General features: G+C 41.0%; 2 protein-coding genes across 2 annotated transcripts; one reads left to right on the forward strand and one right to left on the reverse strand.

Moving 5' to 3' along the window:
* Positions 1-1,287: 1,287 nt before the first annotated feature.
* On the forward strand, positions 1,288-4,737 carry LOC137914273 (hyaluronidase-1-like; the record flags this gene model as incomplete). Its single annotated transcript, XM_068757878.1, has 5 exons — positions 1,288-1,536; positions 2,021-2,164; positions 2,481-2,567; positions 2,752-2,934; positions 4,330-4,737. Coding segments are annotated over 5 exons (1,071 nt in total), but the record flags the coding sequence as incomplete, so codon positions are not given.
* A 2,876-nt stretch (positions 4,738-7,613) lies between these two features.
* LOC137914266 (BLOC-1-related complex subunit 6-like) lies at positions 7,614-13,083 on the reverse strand. Its single transcript, XM_068757869.1, has 6 exons — positions 12,523-13,083; positions 12,189-12,375; positions 11,819-12,001; positions 8,765-8,928; positions 8,598-8,681; positions 7,614-7,739 (listed from the first exon to the last, which is right to left on the reverse strand). The coding sequence occupies exons 1-6, from the start codon at positions 13,081-13,083 to the stop codon at positions 7,614-7,616; spliced, it is 1,305 nt and encodes a 434-aa protein (XP_068613970.1).
* Between the last annotated feature and the right edge of the window lie 11,950 nt (positions 13,084-25,033).

Consider the following 25,033-nt stretch of genomic DNA (forward strand, 5'->3'; position numbering starts at 1 on the left):
GGTGGATCTGGCATGCGTGAAACCTCCACCTAAGAACGGGGCAGCCATCCCAGACCCAACAATGGCAACATAAGCCCCCAGATCACCCCAAGCAGCTACAGCAACCCAAGAACGACCACCATGGCCCCACCAGAGCCAAACGCAGAAGAACCAGTCCAGGGCCCGGGGGCGACTTACACCAACACAGCCGACGAAACCTAGGCCAGCGCAGCGGCATGGGGCACAGCGGGCCGGCCTGGCACCCCACCAGCACCCAACACCACGCCCCCCACAACCACCCGCCCCCCTCCCAGCACCCTCCACCCATCCCACACACCCCCCCACAGTCTCCCAGCCCCCCCCACCCCCCACCACCCTGGTCTGCAGGGTTCCATGACTTTTCTGTAATGGGAAGTAATGTTGATTTTGTCCAATTGATGGAATAGTCTGAAAGTTGTGAAAATTTTGCTATCAACTTGAATACTTCCTGCAGCGAATCCGAGGGTTCTTGTAAATAAAGCAAGATGTCATCAGCATATAAATTGATTTTGTGTTCTAACACCGCAGTGTTGATTCCCTTAATCCTGGTATTTTGCCGCACTGCTGCTGCTAGGGGTTCAATAAATATTGCAAATAATAAAGGAGAGAGTGGGCAGCCCTGCCTGGTACCTCTCTGCAAGGTGAAGCTCTGTGAGGTAATCCCGTTGGTGGTTACGGTCGCTTTGGGAGAGTTATATAATACTGACACCCAGTGAATAAATGACTCTCCAAACCCAAGCTTGTGTAGGACGGCAAAGAGGAAAGACCAGCTAACTTTATCAAGTCTCTAAGCCATACATCATGGCTGGCCTCACCACTGCCTTGTAGATCTTTCCCTTCTTCCTCGCTGACACTTTCCTATCACGTAGCAATTGACGGTGATATCAATATTATATATATATTGATCTCGTCACCTTTCAGGGGGGCAGAAACGGAGATGGTCATCACGACTCTCTCCGGATCAATCCCCCACCCCCTTTTTTTGTCCAGCTACGTTGCACATATTATATGTCTTTTTAATTTATTGTTATTTTGCATCTGTGGATTAATTTATTTTTATTTTATTGGTATTGTTAAATGTTGATGATTTATGTACGAAGGACTTTCAACGGAAACAAGACCGCAAGGGCTTTTTTGAAATGCTCCTCTTAGACAGGGTGTTTGACTGTACTTGTACTGTAATACATGCTACTGTTTGACTGTACTCTTCTTGTACTACTTGTACTCTAACATTCTATCTAATAAATATATTCATCATCATCATCACAGGTAGATTTTGAGGCAGCGGCCAAGTCAGTAATGATGGAGACTTTATGGGAGGTCAAGAAGTTAAGACCCAAAGCATTATGGGGGGTCTCTCCTTACCCCAGTTGCTCCAACGGTGATCCCACCCAAACAATGTTAGCCAATTACACCGGGCAGTGCCCTGCAGCAGAGATGGCCCGGAATGACGAGCTGCTGTGGCTATGGAAACGATGCTCTGCTCTCTACCCGCTCCTCGCCCTCGAGAAGATACAGGTGAGTCATGCTTCATGTTACTTTATATATCTCTGCACATATTGGGGGGGGTTGAAATATATCAATATCACAATCATCAATGCAGTGATCAAAGAAAACCAAAACCTTGTAACGAGTGAAAAACGTATTTGAAAACCTAAATCCACACAAGTACGAAACTACCAAAAGTTTATAAACTGTTTATCTTTAATGACTGCAGCAAATACATAAATAAAGTTATAATACCTCATCGTTAGCTCCGGTGCATTCATTCCATTCTGTGAACCCAGATTCCACGTGATATAATGCCATTGTTCATGATGCAGGAAATTACCGTAGCAAGCTACTTTAGTTTATTACACTTTATTGGACCATAATAGATCAGAATTGATTGTTATCTAAGCATTTCACTGAACCAAAGTAACTTTTGTTCGATGTCTCATAACCTGCAGCCTGTGTTGCACGTGGTGGGCATAATGTGGACGATCTGCCCAATGATTCTTAGGGTGGGACCACTGGAGCCAGGCTTTATTTGTCCAGCCAAATCAAAGAAGCGCTACGAGTATCGTCTCTGACGGGGACGTTTGACCTTCCTGTATTCCCCCTGGTAAAGATAGGCTACGCCTCCACTAACACTTTCCTGTCACAGGTGAGTGCATCATCTGGTGGAGGGACCTAGAGTACGATCCCTACGGACTGTATGGATCAGTGCTGAAGCAAAAATAGCATGCTATAATGTTGTAGAATAGAAATGATTATCACCTAATGGTTATTTATTGAGAGAGGAGCTGAAGAAAAGAAAAGCTGAAATGTGTTTTTGTCAGTCATCGTAAAGAGGATTTAGGGTGAAATCAATACGCCAAGAAAAATAGCTTTTACACAGTGCCATACTTTGACCAAGTACGAAGCAGCGCACGCTGTGGGGAGTCTTTTATGGCTTCTTTGTATAATTTCTTTTGTAACAGGCAGACCTGGTGAGCGCCATAGGAGAGAGTGCTGCTATGGGAACAGCAGGAATCGTCATCTGGGAGAGAAGTGAAACTCAGACAGAGGTAACACAGTCCTACATTTACATAAAGTTCATGCACAAAGACGGGATCCTTTTAAGTTTTTTTGTTTTTTTTGGCAATCACAAATAGAGTTTTCATGCTTTTAATTTCACTGATTAGCTCTTGAAGGATTGATTGGGTTGCACTATTATAGGTATGTTCCTCCAACTGTCTGCCTGCTTCTCAGAGAGAGTGCCAGGACCTGGCAGAGTTTGTCCGTAAGGTTCTGGGACCTTACTCCGTCAACGTTACTACAGCAGCTCGACTGTGCTCAGCTTCCCTGTGCCAGGGAAAGGGACGATGTGTCCGTCAAAACGCAGAAAGCTTTGCCTACCTCCACCTCCCATCCCCAACAAAAGTAACGGAAAAGGTATGCGTAACTGTAGGGGTCAAAATCTATTTGTGATGAATTCATAAAGGTTTACTTATTCACTTCATTCATCATTAATCCCATCAGACAAGCATGAGCTCCGAGCCCTTCTTGCAGAACAGGCCATAAATAGATGTGGGGTGAGGCTTGTTAAATCCAGAAATCGTACAGACTCATTCTGCCCTCGTTCCATCAACGGCCTCAAAGTTGTTCTATGCCGAGCCACGACTCACTAGAGCGGTTCTGGTGACCCTGTTTTTTGGGGTTTTTTTTTTATAGCCGAATTAAGTCTTATACTTCTTACAGTTAATAAGCTACAGGTAGCTCAAACCACATAACCGCCAAGTAATAAGTCCTAGATTTGCTTCTATTGTTGCTTAGACCCAGTTACACCGAAGTGTTAACTGGGTTCACGTATTAAACACTTGAGTGCATATTATAGCATGCTTTAGTCTTCCATTTAATGCATGATAGGAGGAGCAAACTGTGCAGTAAACACTGTGAAACCATGCTTGTAGATAGGCTAATAAACCCATAGGAGGTTAGTGCAGCATGCTGAGAAGCTCTGATTGCCTCTTTGTCTCTTCTCCGCCACTGCATATTTGATTAAACAAAAGTCATCACCACCCCAGCAGAAAGCTGGACAACAGCATCATTATATTGGGCCTAGAGTAGCTATATGCTATTGAGAAGATGAACAGCCTTCAGAGTCATTTCATCTAATCTCTTAGAAATGAGAAGCTGAGATTTGTGGGGGAAAATATCAATATTTAAAGGCATGAAGCTTATTCCTGTTTAATTTTGGTGGAAAAGCATGAATGTATATGTTGCCAGATACGCCACGATGCCAAGACAAACTGACCACCTTATATGTGTGTATGTACTGTGTATACACACACACATAAGGTCTGTGCCCATGGCGAAAGGCATGCAAAGACAATACGTTCTCAACTTCTGTCATTTTTTTGTGAGGAAAGCTGGACAAAGAACAACTCATTTTGACTCATGACACAAATAAAAACCAAGATTTTATAAGAATGGGAAACAAAGTCAGAGGGAAGTGTAGCTGCCTGAGGATCTTCTGTGTTTTCAGACCATAGGAGAGCAGACAATAAAAGAATCACTGAAACACAGCAGAAGATCCTCTGGAATTTGATCACACGACACCGAACGCAGAAACACTCGCTTTCTCTGGCGCGCTCTGCATGGGGCTTTAGTAACAGCAGTCATAAAAAGAACAACACGAAACAAAGCATCGACACTGCTGGAACCGCACTACTCTGAAAATGTTGCCCGCCTGAATTTGAGCCGTGATATTTACTTTGGTGTTCGACTTTTTAAAACTACATAGCCGCGATGCTTGTTATTATTCAGCTCGCTTTTCTATCATCTCAGCAAGAAGAAGCAAAAGCAGCTGATGGGCCAGACACGGGCACTAAACCAGCTGAACCAGATCCAGCAGAGATGTGGAAGGAGGACTTCCAGTGCCAGTGGTACAAGACGACAGACAGGGACGTCTCAGATCAGCAAGCCCCCAAAGACGGAGCATCCGTTGGGAAGAGAGAAAAAGAGAAGGCTCGCGATGTAACTGAGCCCGCGACGACAGCTTCTACCTTAGCTTCTACAACAGCAGCTAACTCCGTAACTAAGTCCACAGAAAGTAGTTCACCTGGTTTAGGAAGTCCAACACCTTCACTGGAAGACACTAATATAGACAGTGGTACAGATCCAATCCGTGCCCCAGAGCCGCCTGTTCTTCTGTTATTGCTGCTAGTGGCTGGAAATCTATGCCTGCGACCTTAAATGACTAACAAACCAGTCTTCACCTGGAGGTTCTGGGCGTTACTGGCCATTATTAACCCTTCACAAGTCGCCTTGATGAAGTCACTGGACCCTCCAAGGCAGTACCTGTAGTTTAAACTCACCCACCAACGTGCCAACAGTTTTCGTCTTGCTGTACTCTGAAAGACGTGACGCTGTAGATTTTGACTGACCTATCAGTAGATGCATGAAAGCATTCTGTTAAACCTGCACAATCATTTGCTTATTGCCTCAATTTGTTAAGAATTTGTCCATCAAGTAGATGCGTTGAAAATAAAAACATTTTCTAGAATGTTCATTGCTTGCGTTTATGGATAAGGGAGGGCTTATAATTATGAAGCCCGTGTTAATTTTGGGTAAAAAAAAGTATTTATTGGGGTTTGAAAAGAAGAAAATAGAATTAATCTGAAAGATCACATCTAAATGCAACTGAGCGTGTCAAGTTTGACCTTCAGGTTTATCGTTAGTCTACTGTCCAGACTTTACATCGTGGCTCCATTCGCTAACGTTAGCATTGGCCTCTACAGGATTTACTGGCTGCACATTCTCTGAGCTCTCCACTCTGCGTGGCCTGAGCGACAAATCACACTTTAAAAAGCACAGGAGTAAACAAACTGAATAATGGCAGGATTTCAGGTAGCTACTTCAGTTTCAGGGTCCTTCATTGCTTTTCTCAGACTCCTGGGACACTTGATTGAAACCAGTGTCTCAGTGTTAATGTTTTTAGCAACACTAGTGCTGCTCTTGCAGTAACAAGTCACTCCATCTTGTTATAAAGCTCCTTTTACAATTAAGTTGGTAAAAAATGATCCGTCTATAATAAATATATATATATATACCTATCCAGTCCCTTCAGTGCTGTGGTTGAAAAAAACAGTCTGAAACAGTTGTTTTTGAAGCTCATGTAAATTTATGTTATTTTCCATTAAAATATACACTCAAGACGAGGGGTATCTAAATTATTTATAATTACACAAATATATGTACACAGGCGCATCTGATTGTACAACAGAAAATGAATTATTCACACATTTATTTATACCATGAACAAGTATATCGACTTTCCATTCATACCTCCTATTAACTCGAAACTCTGACACCCATCCAGATCTGTAAAAGAGGACTTCCTTCTTTACAGCCGCGTACATGTCGGAGTGTATCTCAGCATCATCAAGGGAATGGGAGCATTTTATTTTTCTAATATAAGCTTTTTATGGATGCTGCCAATTTTTTTTACTTTTGCCAGCAAGGTCAAGGAAGACGGCACTGAGACATGGATTTTATACTAAATGGAACCTGAAGCTTTCCTGTGATGTAACGTTTAAAACAAGTTAACAGATGCAGACATGCATGTTGAAACAAGTCACACGATGCGGAGTCAGCTCTAAAAACGTCCACATACCTTGCTTTGCAGTATTGAACTGATGTGAATGAGTATACAAATGTAGCACGTAACACAGATACACTCCAGTGCAATGTCAGACGTACGACTCAATCAGAACTGGTGGTGAAGTAACAGTCGAGTAACGCTGCAGTCAGTCAGAGGCCTTTAGTAAATTAATAATTACTCTGCAAGCAAGTCAATTAGAAAGTCCACATTAGTTCACATCCCAGACTCCATCCAGAGACGCCTACCAGACTTAGCTCTCATTGGTTGAAAACAAGATAGAAAAAAATAATTGATTTGTTAATAAAAAAAAATTCTGTTCCTTTTCAAATCTTTAATCTGAATTTTTATGATTTGCACTATTGTCTAGAATAAATGTTTTGCTCTAAAGAGTGGATTGAAAACTGAATACTCATCTACAGTCTATAAACTGTTCGGAAGAAGACTGGCAGCAATTTCAGATTTAATTAAACGCTTAAATTCTAAATATTTTTGTCGAGCTTGAAACGCCCTCGTTAACGGTAACAGTTTAAATTCAAATGGTTCAGAAATATTTAAAACCTCTGTCAAGACTTTCAGATTTTTTTGGCGATCGTTTAAAGATTTATTTTTTTTCCCCCTGCATTGACAAGAGAACGGAAAAGAGACTTCAAGCCTCATGAATCATAGCTGGCTGTGGCTTTAAATGAGAAACACACACCTGTGATGCACAGGCTAGAAATCTGAGTAGAATAAGTTAAATAATTTCAGCACATCCTCAAACAATTATCAAGAAGCCTTTGAGCTCATACTCAAATAGGGATGTTCAGTGGAAACAATCTGGCTGTAACGGTCAGTTCCCGATAAGACAGGGTAAAATGGAAAAAGCAAGTATGATGACAAAGTGAATAAATAAACATAAAGACAAACAAATATGAGCTCCCTTCCCCTGAGCCAGTGCCTGAATATGATCTTTGTTGCACAACTTTAAAAAACAAATGTTCAGTTCCTGTTAAAAGTCCATGCAGCTCACTGGCCTCCACAACAAAAGACACAGAAAGAGAGAGACATCGCCCTCGTGAGGGAAGAAAAGGTTAGTGCAATCTGAAATAAGTGGGCCGGACGGATAGCATTCAGTCTTCCTTGGGCTGCATTATGATCCATTTGTCTTCACGGGCCGGTTTGCATCTGTCCGTGTGCACAGGGCACCCGACCAAGTGTCTCCAAAATTGGCGAATTATTACATTTAGCTTCTGGAAAAACAGGGATGCTTTGAAGAACTCAAAAGAAATCTTCAAACGATGAACAAGCAGGAAAGGATGACCGCCGATCATCCAGCATGCCTCGTAGCAACACCCCCGGGAATCCATTGCTGCAGTGTGTGTGTGCTACCTGCAGAAAGGTGGGTATAGATGCACACAGTCTTGCTCAGCTGTGTGCTCCATGTTGGATCTGTGCAGCTGGGAGGAGTATTCATACCAGAGCGGTGGTGTTACTTGCAGATCGCCTCCAGAGTGTCCAGGGTGCGTTTAATGTCGCGGATCTGTGCAGCCAGGGCTTGTATGGGCTGCATGGAACGATCCAGCTCCTCACAGCGAGCCATCAGCGTGTACATGCCCTGCAAGGTCCAAATTATTAGGACAGGCAACTTCATGCTTTGTTTTTCTTGCCCTTCTCTACAGCTCAGCACTCTGGTTTCAAACAAAAAAATACTCATTCATGAAATGACAAAAGCAATATCTTTCTAAATCCACTGTCACATGACAGTTGATTAATTTTGAAATTGGGTTTCATCACGCACAAATAACAAGTTTATCACCTATTGAATCCTAAAACACCACCAAGATTAAAAAATAATAAGGCATCACACACTAAAGGCTGGCATGAAGACTTCCGTACCAGAGCCATGTCGCTTGACAAGCAGCTATGTTAATTAAATGAGGTTACCATAGCGATCTGCCTACTATCTTTTGACCTTTAGAAGAGTGTGGATGAGGATGGTTGAGAAAATGCAATCAACAGGGGCTGTCAGTCCATCAATGAGAAACGAGAAATTTAATAACTTAAGGCAGTAGCATGCCAGCTAATGTTAGCCATGAATGCTAGCTTTCGTTGTACGTGAAGAAGCCGTTTTAATTTGATGCGGTTTTTGGCTGCTGAAATTTGCAATGTGTCAGCTGTTCAAAGAGGTCTTTCTTTTTTGCTAAAGTAATGATGTTATCATCCAGATTTTAACTCTTGCTTATCGATCGCTTTACGCCAGACGTATGGCGTAACCACTCGTCATCACCAGACATACCAGTCGATCAGCCGTATGTCGACGACTGTCTGTGCTTAAAAAAAAAAAAGATTATTTTGCTTTATTCAACTGCAAAGCATTTTGAAGTGAACATTTCTAATTTATGTTTTGTGGTGAACACTCAACTACACAATTGAACTCAACTACGTTTTTTGCCTCACACGCACACGCACACACCTTTATACTCATGTCCACAGACTCCCCCAGGCTGTCTACGGAGTCTCTGTAGGTCTGGATGTAGCCGACGCTCAGAGCGGTCATCTGGATGAATCAACAGAGAGATCAATCGATCGCACAAACAGAAACAAAAGTTCACGATGAAGGTTTTTACTTTCTGGACTCACATTCTGGATGGTCCCGTTGAGGCTCCGCATCATCATTTCAACGCTGTGTGCTACTTCCTGGGTGTGTCTCTGCAGATCCAATAGAACAGCTGGATCAATGGGAGGGATATCCGCTGGTCTCCGTGGCAACCCCCGGCTTCTGTAGATGGGACCTGAACAGTCCGCTGGCAAGAAACAATTTTAAATAGATACACAACAATAAATAAAGTTCCCAAATGTGATCTTCACAGCGTGAAAGACGGTGCAACTTTAATCATTATCTCTTGGGGTAAATTAGATGTATAAATAACTAGACTTCACACAGATCCTCAGATTCCTGATCATGTCATTGATTGGGAAATCAATTGCCCCATAAAAGTTTGTCCCTCTTTGCATAATAGGTCAACATTGACGCATCGCCAGATCTGGAATATTAATAGGATCCACATCAGAGACTGATTTGTGGTAGATTTATGAGGATGTCATCGTGTCATTTGTTTGCCAAGCCTTGGAGACATTATAGATAAAATCAGAAGCACATCTCCTGTAATCCCCCAATCACACAAAGCTACTTGAAACCGTAATACTAAAAATGCTTGGTCCAGATGATCCAAAATCCAACAGCTTGTTCATTGATGCCATTGTTCTCGACAAAATGTAATTAAAATCAATTAAATATGCACTAAAATAACTTGAGGTGATAAACAGGGGAGAAACTGGTTCCGGCCAAACTGCAGCAAGACGTCAGTCATAGCTCCTTCCTGTCTAAACAAAGTCTGAGTCACCCATTGTTACTGAATCAGCAGGGAGCCGCCACAGGCGGGTTATTGACCGTATTCCAGTGTCTAAATTGAGTGGCGGCTTTAGCCGACACTCTAATCCAGACGAGGGGGTTGTTACTGCTATAATGAAGGGCAGCGGTTCACAGGCTTTCTCCAGGAAAGTTACACAACATTAATGTGTGCTAATGGACAGGCTGGACGAAATCAGTCAGGCAAACACGTAGAGACGATGTAATTCCAGAAACTGCTGTTCAGGTGACATTTAAAAAAAATGATCGGTTTAAAGTTTTGAGGCTATAACTTTAATCAGCCAGGAACAAGTAAGAAGCTGGAGAGAGCAAGAACAAAGTGTCACCATGGCTTTCTGATTATTCACTCTTTAGATTTAATCCAGAGTAAAAGGAGAAACAGTTCTGAGACCTGGATGGAGTTCTGACCAACAACTATCCTACTCTGATGAAGAAAATCTAACCATTATTATGCGCATAGAGATTTGAAAATGAAATCATAAATGTCTTCAGCAGCATCTCTTGGATTGGCGCCTCTGAAAGTTAATTTATTACTCTACTCGGGTTAATTAAATGACCAACTGATGACTTTCTAATAAATCTGACCTGCAGCACTCATAAGTTAAACTTCATTAGCTTGTTTATGCTAACATGAAGCAAAAACACTTGAGCAAAAATAATTATAATCTATTCTTGTATTTCCAATTCAAATATCCAATTTAAGTTAAATATACTCCCTGTCAAAAACGCAGACCTCCGCCAAGCACCTCAGTCCCCGTATATTGTGATTTACACAACAAATAATGGCCCTACATTTATTCTTATCTGCCGTTTTAGATTCCTTAACCATGAAAACAAACCTTTAGCTACTGAATTCACATTGATATCATTATTAGTTAGGTTTCTCTTTTTTTTTTTTGCCAAACGCACACCATCAGTAATGCTGGATTCTTCTGGATCTAGATCCATAGTTTTTAAAGATACAATAAATCCATTCGCCCACTATTAACTACACAGTGTCTTGGTAAAGAACAGCAAAAACAGAACCTCCTTGTAATAAGACATATTATGGAAAGCAAAACAAAAGCACTTTGTTGTGAAAATGTACCCCAATCTCAACTGGCTCTGTTTCCTCAGGTATTAAAGTAAGAACTAGGGAATACAGGACGACACACAGAACGGGAGAGCCTGAAACACTGAGGAAACAGAGAGGATGTTCTGGCAGAGAACTGTCCAGAGAGGCAGGAGCTGATTGGGTGAGATGTGTAACAGGTGCGTCTCGTTCAGTTCAACAAAGCCTCTGCAGCTGTGCACGGCCAGAAATCAACCTGCAGCAAGTCACCATAGCAACCCTCACAAACGGGGTTTTAATGTTAAAATTGTCAAAAAAATTAAAATAAATGCTGACCTCATTCTGGATCAGATCCAGAAGACCCCTGGGGACTGTGATTTTTGGTGAGTGAATTGAATGTATATTTTTTGGGGGGAAAGCCTCCTTTATAAGTAAAATGGAAAATTCAGATTGCAACAGTATCTGCAATCCGGATGCAATCCAGATGAAATTTGGTGGTAAGATAGAGGCCCCTACTCGACATGACTGTGTCAAATTCCATAAGCATCGGTCAATAATCAACTGAGATACTGAGGAAGAAATTCTGAAGCTCCGTTGACTGCAATGTAACTGAATATTTAATCATATGTTCCGGGTAAGATTCTTCCTGAAAATATCCTGAAGATCCATCCAGAATTGTTTGAGTTATCTTGCTAACAGACAAACAAACCAACACAGGAGAAAACATAAGCTCCTCGGCGGCGGTACCGGTAATAAATAAACAGCAAACAGATGAAGCACAATGTGAGGCTAGTCTGAATGCTGCAGAGCTCTGGGTCATTCCTTTGGAACGACCATCAGTCCCTCATAAAGGAAGATGAAGAACAATTACTTTTCTCAGGATATTCTAACGCCGCTCTATTAATTCTGCAGGACATAGCCTTAGCTATGCATAATTGATGAGTATGTAAACCACTTGAGCAGCCAAATGTGAGCCTTGATGCAACTGTTTACTCATTACAATGTGCATTGTGCATTGTCATGAATTACAATATGTTCATGGTTTTTTTCTTTTCCCTAATTTCTTAACCTTTTTTATTATTTCTACTGCTTTGATGCCTAAATTTTACCTTTGTGTATTTCTAAGTTGTATCTTATTTTGTGATTTTTAATGCTAAATGAAATGAAATAAATTCTCTATGATTCTTTTCGTTTGTTACGGTTTGATGCTCACAGTCGCTGCAGTCCAGGCTGGGCTTGGAGCTCATCTTTATTTTCTGCTCCAGGTTCTTTGTGATGAAGTTGGTCAGTTGTCCTTCTTGGCTGACCGTCCCCTCCAGTTCCAGAGCCGAGGAGATTGTGGCTCTTCTGCCTTCTGATTGGCCCGCTCTGCCACCGCCCCGGGCTCCCGAACCACCTGTCGAAAATACAACCAAATCGGCCGAATAAAGTTGTATAACGGCCGATTTGTTAAGAGCGGAAACCACCTTTTCTTTCTCATTTGCGGCTTTGCTCAGAGAGCTTTGCAGTACTTTGAATTTCAAGTACATTTGGTGAAGGAATGGGATGAAAAATGTGCAATAAACACAAAATTCAATCATTACCTCCGCACGCTTGGCTGATTTCATCCAGGCTCTTGCTGTCCTGCATCCCCCGGACATTACGCACCCAGACCTGGGCCATGACATGAGGAGGGCAGGTGACATTATCTGAGGGCAGAGGAAGGGTTGGGGGGGGCGAAGTTGTCGAGGTACTGGGAGCAGGGGCTGAGGAAGAGTAGCGCTGGGACGGCTAAAATGTGGGCGAGGAAGTAAACAAAAATTGAGAAGGGAAGAAATATCCATTACAGCTTACTACATTGACAAAACTACATATATACAAACCAGAGTAGCACATTTCATTACTTATTCAAGCAACAAAAACCTGCATTCCACTCACCCCTGCCTCTGTCCTCCCTCCCGTACTCTGAGTCCACCTTTTTTCATTCTTCTCATCATCCTCTTCATCCTGTTTCTCCTTCTCTCCATCCTCCTCTTCCTCTTTAATGTCAGTGCCTTTATCTACAGCCGCAGTCTGCTGTTTGCATGTGTTGACAGCGCCACCTAGCTGCATTAAGTCCCTGTAGTGTGCCGAGTCCCACAGAAGAGCTGCATAAGGAGGTTCCAAAGCTTCAGAAGCCTCAGGAATGGCTGTGTCTAGGGTTTCTGATTCCAATATGGTTGTGCGAGTGGCAGAAGGAACGGAGGGGTCCGTCACATGAGAAGTGTGTAATGATAAACTTAATGTTCTCTCATCACTGTGCATCGTTGGCTCCAGGTAGCCCTCGTCATCATGGACTCTGCTTTCCTCTTCCACGCGGTTCTCTGTGATTTCTCTGTGACCTTCCTCCTCATATTTCACCAAAGACGGGACATGAGGGCCGTTCTCTGACGGTAAGGGTGTAACGATGCCATTAGCGGTTTCTGGCACTTCTGTGCCAGTCACAGGGGAGAGACTCATCCCTCCACCTGCTGGTGAAAAAAGAGACTGTTTGAGTACAGGTAGGTGAGTGTGCTACATTATCAGATTATAGCAATCTCAAAGTATTTCAACCCCTTAATGACAAGCATCTGTAGTATTTGTAGAGCACCCATTTGATGCTATGACCTGCTGCGGACAGACCCCAGCCTCTGACAGTGTTTCTGAGGAATCTTGGAACTTTTCTTTCGAAGCTTCCACCTCTGGAATGTTCTCATCACAGATTTTCTGGTGAAATCTAGTAGATTGTGGAATCTTTCTAGTATGTTTCTGCACTTCTTCATCTCTGGCATGACCAATGATGGCAAAACTTCAACTTCATTCAAATGACGAAATGTTTTCCTCCAGGATTTCCTGATACTTGATGGAACGGAATCCATCTGACCCTCTACCTGCTGCAGGTTTCAAATGCCTGAGGAAGCAAAGCATCCCCGGAGCATCACTAACCCACCACGATTTGTGACTCCAGGCAGTGTTTCATGCTGTATTCTTGCTCCTCCAGATATAGTGGTGATCCATAAGTCTGTACTCAAAATCTTATTTTGTTTCATTGCGCCACAGAACAGCAACGCAAAATGCTTGTGCCTTATATAGATGACTTAGAGCAATGTGAGATTGGGAATTACTTGTGCCTTTGGGTTAGCAGAGGTGATCAGACATGGTCCTTAAGCAAATGTAAACAAACAAGAACAACAGCATGTCATCTCAACAGATAAGAAACCACAACTTTGGGACAAAACCACTAAAAGTTAGGTTAGGTTGCATGTGTGCTCTTACGAGGGATGCTTTTTAGGAGGTTGAAGAATTTTGAGACTACATTTGTCAGTTAATATAGTCTGTGTCTCCCGATGTATGTAAGTATGTATCTATGTGTTGTTATTTCAATCTAGAATACAATAACAATGTTTGTAATTCATGCTTTTGGCTAATCAAGTTAATAACACATTTAAGCAGTCAACCAAAGTAACAGGTTAAGTAAAAATGTGCCAGTCCTGCTCACTGATTGGCAACATTGACGACAAAATCCAGATCAGAGATCCATAAATATACAATAAACAGCTATTATTGTCAAATTGCACAAACCTGTTTATTCTTTCTGGTGCAGGCCGAACTTAATGTCACCGCTCATGATTTAACATACAGAGATCCTAAACATAGTCGTGTTAAATTAACAACAACTCAGACTAATACTGTCACTTAAAAAAGCTTGTATTCCATTCTAGCTGCTGTCACGGCAACAATATCATTGGGAGAGCCATCTCCAATGTATAGATTATAATACTTTCCCATAAGTGTTTTTAATGATGTACTTAGGTTCCTTATCTTAGCATTTTCTATATTAACTTAGTGATAACACCAGTTTTATCAGGACTTTCTCCAAAAGGTGCTCAAAAAATATATTTTTTAATTAGCACAAGTTACATAACAGACAAACAGGAACAAAGAATTTAAGAAGACATAAATTACTGTTCGCCAGCGTTGAGGAAGTTAAAATACTGAGCTCCCTAGCTGCCTAGCTAGCTCTGTGAACGACGAATGTTGTTTAAAGGTGTTAGCTGGCTAGCATCTCTGGCCTTTAAAATAGTTTTCACAGCTCGCTTTTCACAGAGTCGCCCTGTCACATTACAAAGGGAACTGGGTTGCGGAAACGGGTCTTTCTTTTAACGATAAGGTCAAACATTAAAGTCACGGAGCTTAATTTAACGAAGAAAACACTCACCCGTGTGGTTTCTATTGAGAAATACGAAAGCAGGAACTAAGTCCGACGTGAATATCCTTCCCCGCAAAGCGCAACAGAATAGTTCCTACCTGCGAAATTACATTATCAAAAATATAAATCACTTGACTAGTCTTTCGGTTTGGCGCACCAGTATAGCATGAAGTAAGACATGTATTTTAAATGTAAAAAGAAAATCTGAACCCTCTGTTCCTGTTGTTAATTTGTACTTATAAATACAAATGTATTAATTATTATTTCCTTAGATGCTTCATGCTGAGAAACGTTCAGCTGACTGTGTTTTTTTTTTTGTTTTTTTTTATCTCTACCGTAAACCATCATGAGACTTCTCGTATGCATCGCTCACAAATGAATGCGTCTCCCCTACAGATGGAGACAAACACGACAACCTCGGAGACAACGGCTCCAAAACGACAAGTTACACGTTCATTCACACAGTGGCGAACGTCTGGGAGCGTGGTGCAAATAGACACGCACCGAGCTGCGTTGCGTTGCGTCTTGTGCATGTGAGCCTTGAACAATGAAACATTATATTATATATAGTCAAGTGATACAGTATATATATATATATATCTTTGGTCATATAAAATAATTTGTGTGTGTAATGTATGCATATGATAAGCCCTAATATTTCTTTTTTCCTTTTTAACTTTGATGAAATAATTACTACAGTATAAACTAGACAAGCACTCTGAGAGCACAGACCTCCGCCAAGCAGCTCATTCCTCTCCTAATTGGATTTACACCGTCCACATGGTGATCTGGATCATCCCCAAAAGGTTACACATATTTCTTGGTATCTTTACACACCAACCATGAAAAGTGAAAGTGAATCGAAGCTGATGTGTGTTTTTAACTGATTTCTAAATCAGTAAATGGAATTTTCAATCTTACAATTAAATATTTTTTCATAACGTCATTCTGGATCTGATCCAGATGAAATTCGGTGGTGAGATAGAGGCCCCCACCCTACACGACTGTGTCAAATTCCATAAACATCAGTCAATAATCAACCAAGATATTGAGGAACAAATTTTGAAGCTCCATTGACTGTAATGTTACAGAACATTTCAAACTGAGCCAGAATAATCCAGGATCTCTTCTGGATCATCACCCGAATGTAATCATATGTTCCTGGTAACGTTTCCAACATTTCCTAAAATTCTAATCAAGATCCGTTCTGAACCTTTTGAGTTATTTTACTAACAGATGGACAAACGCCGGTGATCACATAACCCCCGCCTCGGCGGAGGTAATAAAAGGCTGTATTGGAGTTTAAGATCAATCGTCAGTTTTATAATATCAGTCAAGTTGAGGACAGGTTCCCTGTCATGAGGCGCTCCTGAATGCTTGTATTCTTGGTACATTTGAGGCCAAAACTTCTCATTTGAGGAGGACCAGTAGGTTGAACTAAGATGTTATTGTGGTCTATAGAAATATGATTTATTGGACTTTGAAGATGCTTTGGTTGCCATTGATCAGCAGGTAGTCTTCTATGGAAAACCACATCTGTCTGTAGACACATAATTTCAATTGGCTTTGATTCATTATTTCCCAAATGTTGCCTTTCTTGTGGCAATCACATGTCTTTAAAAATAGCTTCCTTGTAACAGAGCGCTAGTCAAAAAGAAAAATACAATCTGGTGGGTCGCATGTTTGTTTATTGAATGCTGTTTTTAGAAACTCTGGAAACCATTGCCTCATTTTAGAGGTATAATTTTATTTAGGTAAGTTTCTCAGGCTTTGATATTTAGCACAAGAAGAGAGGGAACAGATGGGGGGGAGCAAAATCTCACTGAGAGCAAAGGACCAGCAAGCCTGGTCTGGATGGGACAGATTATAGAGTCTGTAAGATCTCTAGATGTGGTTATATTGTGGCTTTTAATCCGCTCTCCCCCTTTAACTTTAGTGTTTGTCATTTCTGGCCACATCAAGGACTTCTAAAAGCTACAGATTCTGGTCCAGCTTGCCCTGAGGAGGTAAACCTGATTATTATCGTACCCTCTCCGGGCTGTTCTCGAAACACATTAATCAATTCCAGCTATGGTTTATGAGGCAACGTTTTTTGAACTAATTTAACATAGAATTTACTGTATTAAACTTTTTTTTTTGTCCTATAGTACGCATCAAATTTACTCTAATCTCCACTAAAATAGTTGGGTAGGATCCTGCACAGGATTCTACCCTCTTGCCTGGACGATACACCGACACTGACCCCTGCAACGGCCTTTTGGATTCTGTCTCTCCGCGCCGCTGCTTGGATATATCTGCCTGTTTTTCTGACTATCCTATTGTTGAACGTCGCCTGTTAAATATTAAATGGCCTCTTGAACTGTGTCGTGCTTCTGGGTTCTCACCTTCTGTGGACTGTGACACATTCTGACTCAAAATTTTAATATCAGTGGGAAATTGTTTGCATCATTTTTACAACAGAAATGATTAAATGAAATTATATAATCATCTTACCTCCTTTAAAGAATGTGTCTGACATGTTGACCACCAGACTACTGTGTGATGTGAGATCATCATGACTGAGTACCGTGGAAAGTCGGGGTGCTGCACAGCTGGAGCACCACAGGGTTGGTGTCTGTCTCTTTGACACAACTCGGCGCAGAACTGTGTCCGATGTCTATGTTGTCCACCGTGCCAACTACTCCCTTTAAGAGCCCCCATGAAGTGAGCCTTATTGTTGACACTCGTTCAGGGTTCTCTGCTCGTTTGTATTTTACAAAAGAAAGGAGCACTTTGAGTCAATGTTTGCTTGTGATGAGGTTGTTGTTACCATAGTAACCGTTTGTCCCAAAAGATGGTGCATCCTCCACCATAGCTATCAAGCATTTATGCACTGCCTGCAGAGAAATCGACTATGGAGTGGTTCAAGGATGACAAGTCTGTAAGAGGTTATGCCAGCGTCAAGATCACAGGCTTGTAAAAGCAAGCAATAAAAGTTCAAACCAGCTTTAGCCTCTTATGTTGTCAAGCACTATTTGAGGCATGCAACTTGATGGAAGTTCAGAGGGGATCGGGCTTTACTTCAGTACTGTACTAAAGTAATACATTGAGACATTTTTGTTGCTACTCTGACGTTGAACTGCCAAGATTTTCCCATGTTTCTACGCTAAGCTTGGTTGGTTTCGGGTCATTACCAACCTTTTAGCAATATGTTTCACATTGATATCATTATTACCTCCACCGAGGAGAGGTGGAGGTAATGTAATTGCTGGCGTTTGATTATCTGTCTGTCTGTTAACAAGATAACTCAAAGAGTTCTGGACGGATCTGGATGATCGCAAGGGCTTTTTTGAAATGCTCCTCTTAGACAGGAGGTTTGACTTTATTTGTACTGTAATACATGCTACTGTGTGACTGTACTTGTACTCTAACATTCTATCTAATAAATATATTCATCATCATCATCATCGGATCCAGGATGACGTGAGGAAAAAATATACAATTTTAAAATTGAAAACTCAATTTACGGATGTAAAAATCAGTTAAAAAATAGACATCAACTCAGATTCACTTTTACTTTTCATGGTTGGTGTATAAAGACACCAAGAACGATTCAGAACCTTTTGGTGATAATCCAGATCACCATGTGGACGGTGGAAATCGAAGTTGGAGGGAAATGAGCTCCTCGGCAGAGGTCTGCGCTCTAAAAGTGATTTTCTAGTTTTAAATGCTATAGATCAGTATTTCTGAATGTGCTTCTGCTAACCAAGTGGCATGCATCATTCATTCATTCATTCATTCATTCAGCTTCTTGAAGACAAGACAATTGTAATTCTGTTTATTGCAGGGCCACACAGAAAGACAGGCTCACGCTCACACCTATGGTCAATTTGGACTGACCAATTCACCTTGCATCAAGATAATTCAATTAAGAGATGTCTAAAGTATTGCACAAAGTATTCACTGGTAATGGCATCATCAAGCAGAGGCATTTGTGGATAAATGTACAGTAATACCTCGACATAATAACGCATTGACATACGAGTGTTCCGAGACACGAGCCAACCTGAGAGCAATATTTTGCTTTGAGATGCGAACAACTTCCAGACGCTGGCGCTAGATTGCCGAGCGCTCCAAGCACTTCATTCAGTGATTTTGGCTGTGTTTGTGAATATTCTATATTAGTGATGGATCCAAAGAAAGCAAGTGGTAAGGATGGCAGTGAGAAGAAAAGACGAAGCATGAAATTATCAATCAACGTGACCGTGGTGTCACCGTAAGGGATTTGGCACGCCATGAAGAACAAAGTACATCGACGATATGCACAATCCTCAAACAGAAGGCCATAAAGAACACGAAGTCTTCCAAAGGCTCAACTATTATGTCTGAGTTTATGTAAGCGCACGTGTAAAGGGACAATTACTGTATAAAGTGCTACGTACTACCTCCCTTCTCCTGCTCACTACTCATAATAAACATAATAAACCACATTTTATATTACAGTAATACTGTATATTATTTATCATACCATTTTGTGTGTGTTTATATAGCGATTAAATACTTTTTTCCCATTGTTATTAGCGTTGATTCGGGTGTTTTTACACGGCCGAAACGGATAATTTTTTTTCCATTTATTTTATATGTGAAAAATGTATTTGATATACGAGAAATTTGAATTACGAGCTCAGTCCAGGAACGAATAATACTCATATATCAAGGTATTACTTTATGTACAGATTCATCAAACATGATAACCTCAACCACCCAGTTCAAATAGTCTGAGATTCACAGAAAAACATGTGAGGCAATTTGCTGGAAAATCCAATGGTTGCTTCAGTGAGGTAAACAAACCATAAAAGGTCCTTTTATGAGCAAAATGATGAAAAGAACGTTTTGTGAGTAAGCAAACACTGAGAAAACAGTATTTCTATGTGGTAATGGTTAAACTAGTCCCCTTGTGTCCAACACTGAAGTGTTGTTCTACTGGTAAAAAATAAAAAGGCATGTTCAGTCATCGCTCGTGAAATTTACTTATGGTAGTTACAAAGGTTCTTTGTCTTTTTCAGGAATTATGCAACAGCACCAAAATTAATTCCTTTCTCTGTGACCCCTTTGGTTCAATCAGATTCGACCAACCAAGACATCATCGGGCCAGCTCTATGTGAGTGCCATCCTTTGTCAGTATAATAAATAAATGAAGCTTGTTGTAATCGAGGTTACAATTTGAACATTTTAACCTTGATCACAATTAAGATTAAAACATGGCATTAACATTTTAACCTTGATTACTGTCAAGTAACATAAGGCTTCAAGCTTGTTTAAAAAAAGGGCTGACAGTCAAGCAAACCTGCTGCAGCTCCGAAGATAGCAAACTATCATCAAACTGCTGCATTCGAACACAGTGATGAAAAGAAACCATGATCACCTGTATTTCTGTCTTTGGACAGTGACAAGGTAGAGATTTGAATAAACTCAGGCCGCACAGGGAGAGTCAAATCTTGCTGTCTGAAGCAATTCCACTGATTCCACCGATTTCCACTGCTCACATACAAAAACACTTTTGTGTGACCTCAACTGGTATAGTGACACCAGTCAGTCAAAAGGTCTTTAAGGAAATGAGGCCTGGTTTGCAAAACTATGTGGTACCCTTTGGCAATATTACAGTACAGTATGGGAATATTTGCAGTATAATTATAGTATCATATTTATTCTGTCAGGCAGTAGTGGCCGGTGGGAAACACAGAAGGAATGTCTCATTCCTAAGAAAAATACGACAGAGCAACGGCCTCGTTTCCTTTTACTTCGTGGTTTTCATTGCAAATCTGATGCTCGTAAGGCTGCCTGGTTTTCATGGAATGTACAGGATATTAATTACATTGAAAACACTGTCTGGACATTTTAGAACAAGAAAATGTAGATGATTGCATGATTTCAACAAAACCCCACACAATAAGATACATGGAAAAAGGACAATGATTTTAGCGTAGCGGCCCACCTTCAAGCACAACACAGCAAAAGAATTGGCTGTGCTGACTCCTTGAAATGAACGTTATCAGGACCAAGAGGTGAGAAACTGCCAACACTTCACTGAGAAGGATTACAATGGATGAATGGTGATGAATATCATGTGATACACGCCTGTATACTTGTTTGCGTTTAGTCAATGACTACCCTCACAAAGTGAATCTCAGAATGAAAAAAAGTATTCATTAAAAAAACCCAACTGAGAATGACCGGAACCAAAGAAAATGCTTCTTGGTTCTTGACGTGATTGAAACATATAGTTCACCCATCAGAGTCCTCAGCAGAATACACTGGTTGCTGAGCATTTAACAAGTGTGTGGTCACGTTGGCAGAGATGGATGGCAGTTTTTTATTTTACCGTCTTGAAGTGATGACAGTGATGGACAGCGTGCAAAAGAAATGATGGAACTGGACCGGAATGAATTCCGGGGATGTAACTTCATACTCATTTTGCATCCAAAGTTGTTTGCATGCATTTGCATCTTCAAAAATGATATGCTAAACAAGACTCTCCAAAATGTAAACAGCCGTAGGGAGGAGGGAGAGAGTTTACATGACCGGGCAGCAGCTCAAATCTTTGTTCCTCAGTGATGAACTAGATCGTTCTTTTTAAAGTACAGTCGATCAAGTCAATCCAACGATAGGGTTGTCATGGTTCTAATCTATCGACGCAGGCTCAACTCTTACAATAGAGAGGCATTTGTTCAGACGTATTTCAAGATGAGCCAGTTGGGTTTTAAAGATTAGTAAACGCTGAGATCTTAACTTCAACCTAACAGGAAAAGCTAGCAATGCATCTTTACATTCATCTCAATACGATTTGTCACAATGAGCCACACAACACGAACTGTCATTTGGAAGCAGACCTTTATACATATTTACAAAAAGAAATGCAAAGTCTCCGATAACAGCAGGAGATAAGAAGAAGACATGTTCATTCTATCTGTGAAGGAGTCATTCTGGAAGATCAGGGACAAAAGCAGACACTCAAATGCAAACAATGCAAGCAGCGGTGAATGAGAGGCCTCGTCTCGGAGGGGAATTATGCTGCTCACAAAAATGTCCTGCAGGAGTTCCGCCTCCAACTTGTGTGGTGTTTGGATCTGATACAAATATACACGTATTACACACACACATATATATATACACAATAAGTACAAGCCAGTCCATAGAAGAGCTTTTTATATTTTTTGAATTTGCATTCTTACTTTGAAACACTGAAACTGAAATACAATTTCTGACAGTTTGATGGAAAGTAAAAAAAAAGCCTGACATTGAGTTGAGGGTATGTGTTTTGGTTAACGCAGCTTGTGTCCACACACTACTAAACTAAGTTTGCCCTCCTTTTAAAAGAAAACATTACACTAAACATGTATTCAAACTGACTATGTAAATGTCACATGTGACGTTTAATTCAGCTTATCCTGCCTGCTTCATAGTAAATCACGCACCCTATCGTTTGAGAGACGCAGCTGTACCTGACACTTACACACTTTAAACGCTCAACAGTTACTCACACACACTCCCCCTCAAAGCTTCTCCTCAAACACACACATTCAGGAAGGAGCAGGTCTCTTGTTAGCTCTTACATGTGGTCAAAGCATGAAGCCCAGGAGTAAACGTCTGCAGGCCCTCACTGCTCTCAGCCGTCCCGGTTTATTATTCTCACAGCATCGACATTGTCTGATCGCAGATTTACCAACTTGACCTCAGACATTTCCTTACAGCTGCTCTAACTGGTTCCATCCAATTCAAACAAAAAACAAACTGGTACAAACTGTACAAGCGCGCACACACACACACACAACCATCAAAACTAGACTGTCGTAATCAATGGATATAAATAGAAATGATTAGGACATTAAGTAATGTTTTCGTTTAGTCTCTGGCTTTGTTCGTTTCCCCTCTCTCACATCAATCTTTGAAAAGTAACATGACTCATTTTAATCCTGAATGCAATTTGATCTCTGGACTCGTGCATCGCTGCTGAACTTGGCTTTGATTTCTTTCTTCTGTGAAACCTCATCAACTCTGAGAGAAACACATTTCAAATGTTATATCTGTGTTCGGCTGAGGAGGCTCTTCTTTGATTTGTCAGCACGATGAGCAAAATTCTTTAAAAACAACAAAAACTGCAGGCAGGACACGATCTTTGGAATTCTCTCCCCCCCCCCCCCCCCCCCCCCCTGTGGGGCTAACAAGGAATATCTTATATCTGAATTTCAATAAGTGGGATTGAAATGTTGCATAAACAGAAAACAGATGATAGTGTTTAGAAATGTCGGGGCAGACGATGCAAAGGACAGGGTGAAGTGGAGGACGTTGATTTGTTTAGACTAAAATGTGTGGGCACAAATGCATAATATATGCGTCAATGACAATGTTAAATACGGGAGACTTCATGGTTGAATTGATGTCGGAGGTGTTTTAAAAGCGTTCTCACCTCAAAACTGTTTGAACAAGAAAGTTTCAGTCGACTCGAGATTAGAGAAATAAATACCAACAACAATAAAGTTAAATCCACTTGGAACACATTTCGTTGCTTGAACATTTTCACATTGAAAACAGATTATGATTTACCAGCCTGAGAACGTTACACTCAGAAGTCTCTGTAATGCCAGGCCTGTTTACTGCTTTCCCAGCTTCCAACTTTGGTCCAATAAAGGCTTCTTTATATTGTTGGACCTGCTTCGCTAATTTACAGCTAAATTTCATTGCCAGCTGGGGTTACACGACCAGTTACACAATCCTTAATCTCTATAACGTCCCGAGCCACAGGTCGAGAAACATGCTTGTTCTGCACAGCTAAGCGACTGTTCACTCTTCCTTGAATTGATTTCTTGTCGTATCAAACACAACTGGAAAACACACAAAAAAACAAAGTTACAGTATAAACAGCTGTTTTGTCCGACAGACATAAAGTATAAACTGACTTTAAAGAGTATCACTTATAATATATTCCTCTTGGCTTTCTTTTATGTGACATCTAATACCGGCAACACATCATGTTTGTGTGTACAATTGTTCTGCAAAATGTAGCTGATGTCCACAAATGTCCTGCATAACAATACGTACAACATATTTCTGAAATCTGTACACTTTCTCATGAAGGGACAAACTAAACCAACATTAAAAAGATGATTCAAAATGTGACAATGCAACATTTCCTCCTGAACCTATACAAAACTGTCTGTAGCGTGCAATATGATCAGTGCCTTATATGTCAGTGAAGAATACAAGATTTACCGCTGAAAGGCGGGGCTTGTAAGACCACACCCATCTGAGGAAACTGAGCTCTCGTGGTAGGTCAACTATTATTTTATCTCCCCAATGAGGGAAACGAGACAGCAAACTCATCTACTGAGTACTATTTACCGACATTTAAACATACTGTCAAGAATTCGGTCCTGAAAGCGAAATGAGCAAACACTGCTAATAAAACTGCAACAAAGAGTTATAATTTAAAATTAATTTAGCCAGTGAAAACTTAACATTTCGAGACCAGTGTCTGATGATGAGTTCAAGATGCTCTGACATTTGAGGAATCAAACTGCAACCAAACTGCCCCCCCCCCCCCCCCCCCCCCACAATATTTTTTGTCTTGCTTTCACATTCCAACCTCCAAGCAAAGGATTTTGACTGATTTCATCTCAATTTGATGAGGCTCAAAGAAGACTCTGCGAAAACCGAAAGCAACACAGAGAAGAGAAGTTTGGAAATCGCTACAGGCAGCTTCTAAGAGCGGAAAGGAAGAGGCAGCATGTTCTCCATCGTGGATTACATATCTTAAGCATTATGGAAGTTTCTGTAAACTAATTTTCAAAGTGTAATTAGTGAAATGACTGCCTGGCAGAAAATAAATCAGTCTAAAACATCTGTTCTGGTTTGGAGAAAATTTGCCAGCGATTTAGTAATCTGAAATTATAGAGCAGGACCTTGCAAAGCCCCCAGTATGGTCTTTGAAGGCAGCACACAGGGCTGAATGTCTTGTATATGTTATAACTATAACTTTGGGAACAAGACTTTTTATTATTTGAATGCGTTCCAAATCTTCCATCTGGTTGTTACAGCTCCCAGTCAGCTATTCGGACATGCCCTTCATCCTTCACTCAGCATGCTGTGCAGCCTCAGGTCCTGCACTTTAGATTCCCGATTCACGTCTTTTGTCCGAGCACACAGCCTCTGTTGTTTACATCCTTCTGTACATACGTCAGTTGT

Source organism: Brachionichthys hirsutus, unplaced genomic scaffold, assembly GCF_040956055.1.
Source record: "Brachionichthys hirsutus isolate HB-005 unplaced genomic scaffold, CSIRO-AGI_Bhir_v1 contig_301, whole genome shotgun sequence".
NCBI lineage: Eukaryota > Metazoa > Chordata > Actinopteri > Lophiiformes > Brachionichthyidae > Brachionichthys > Brachionichthys hirsutus.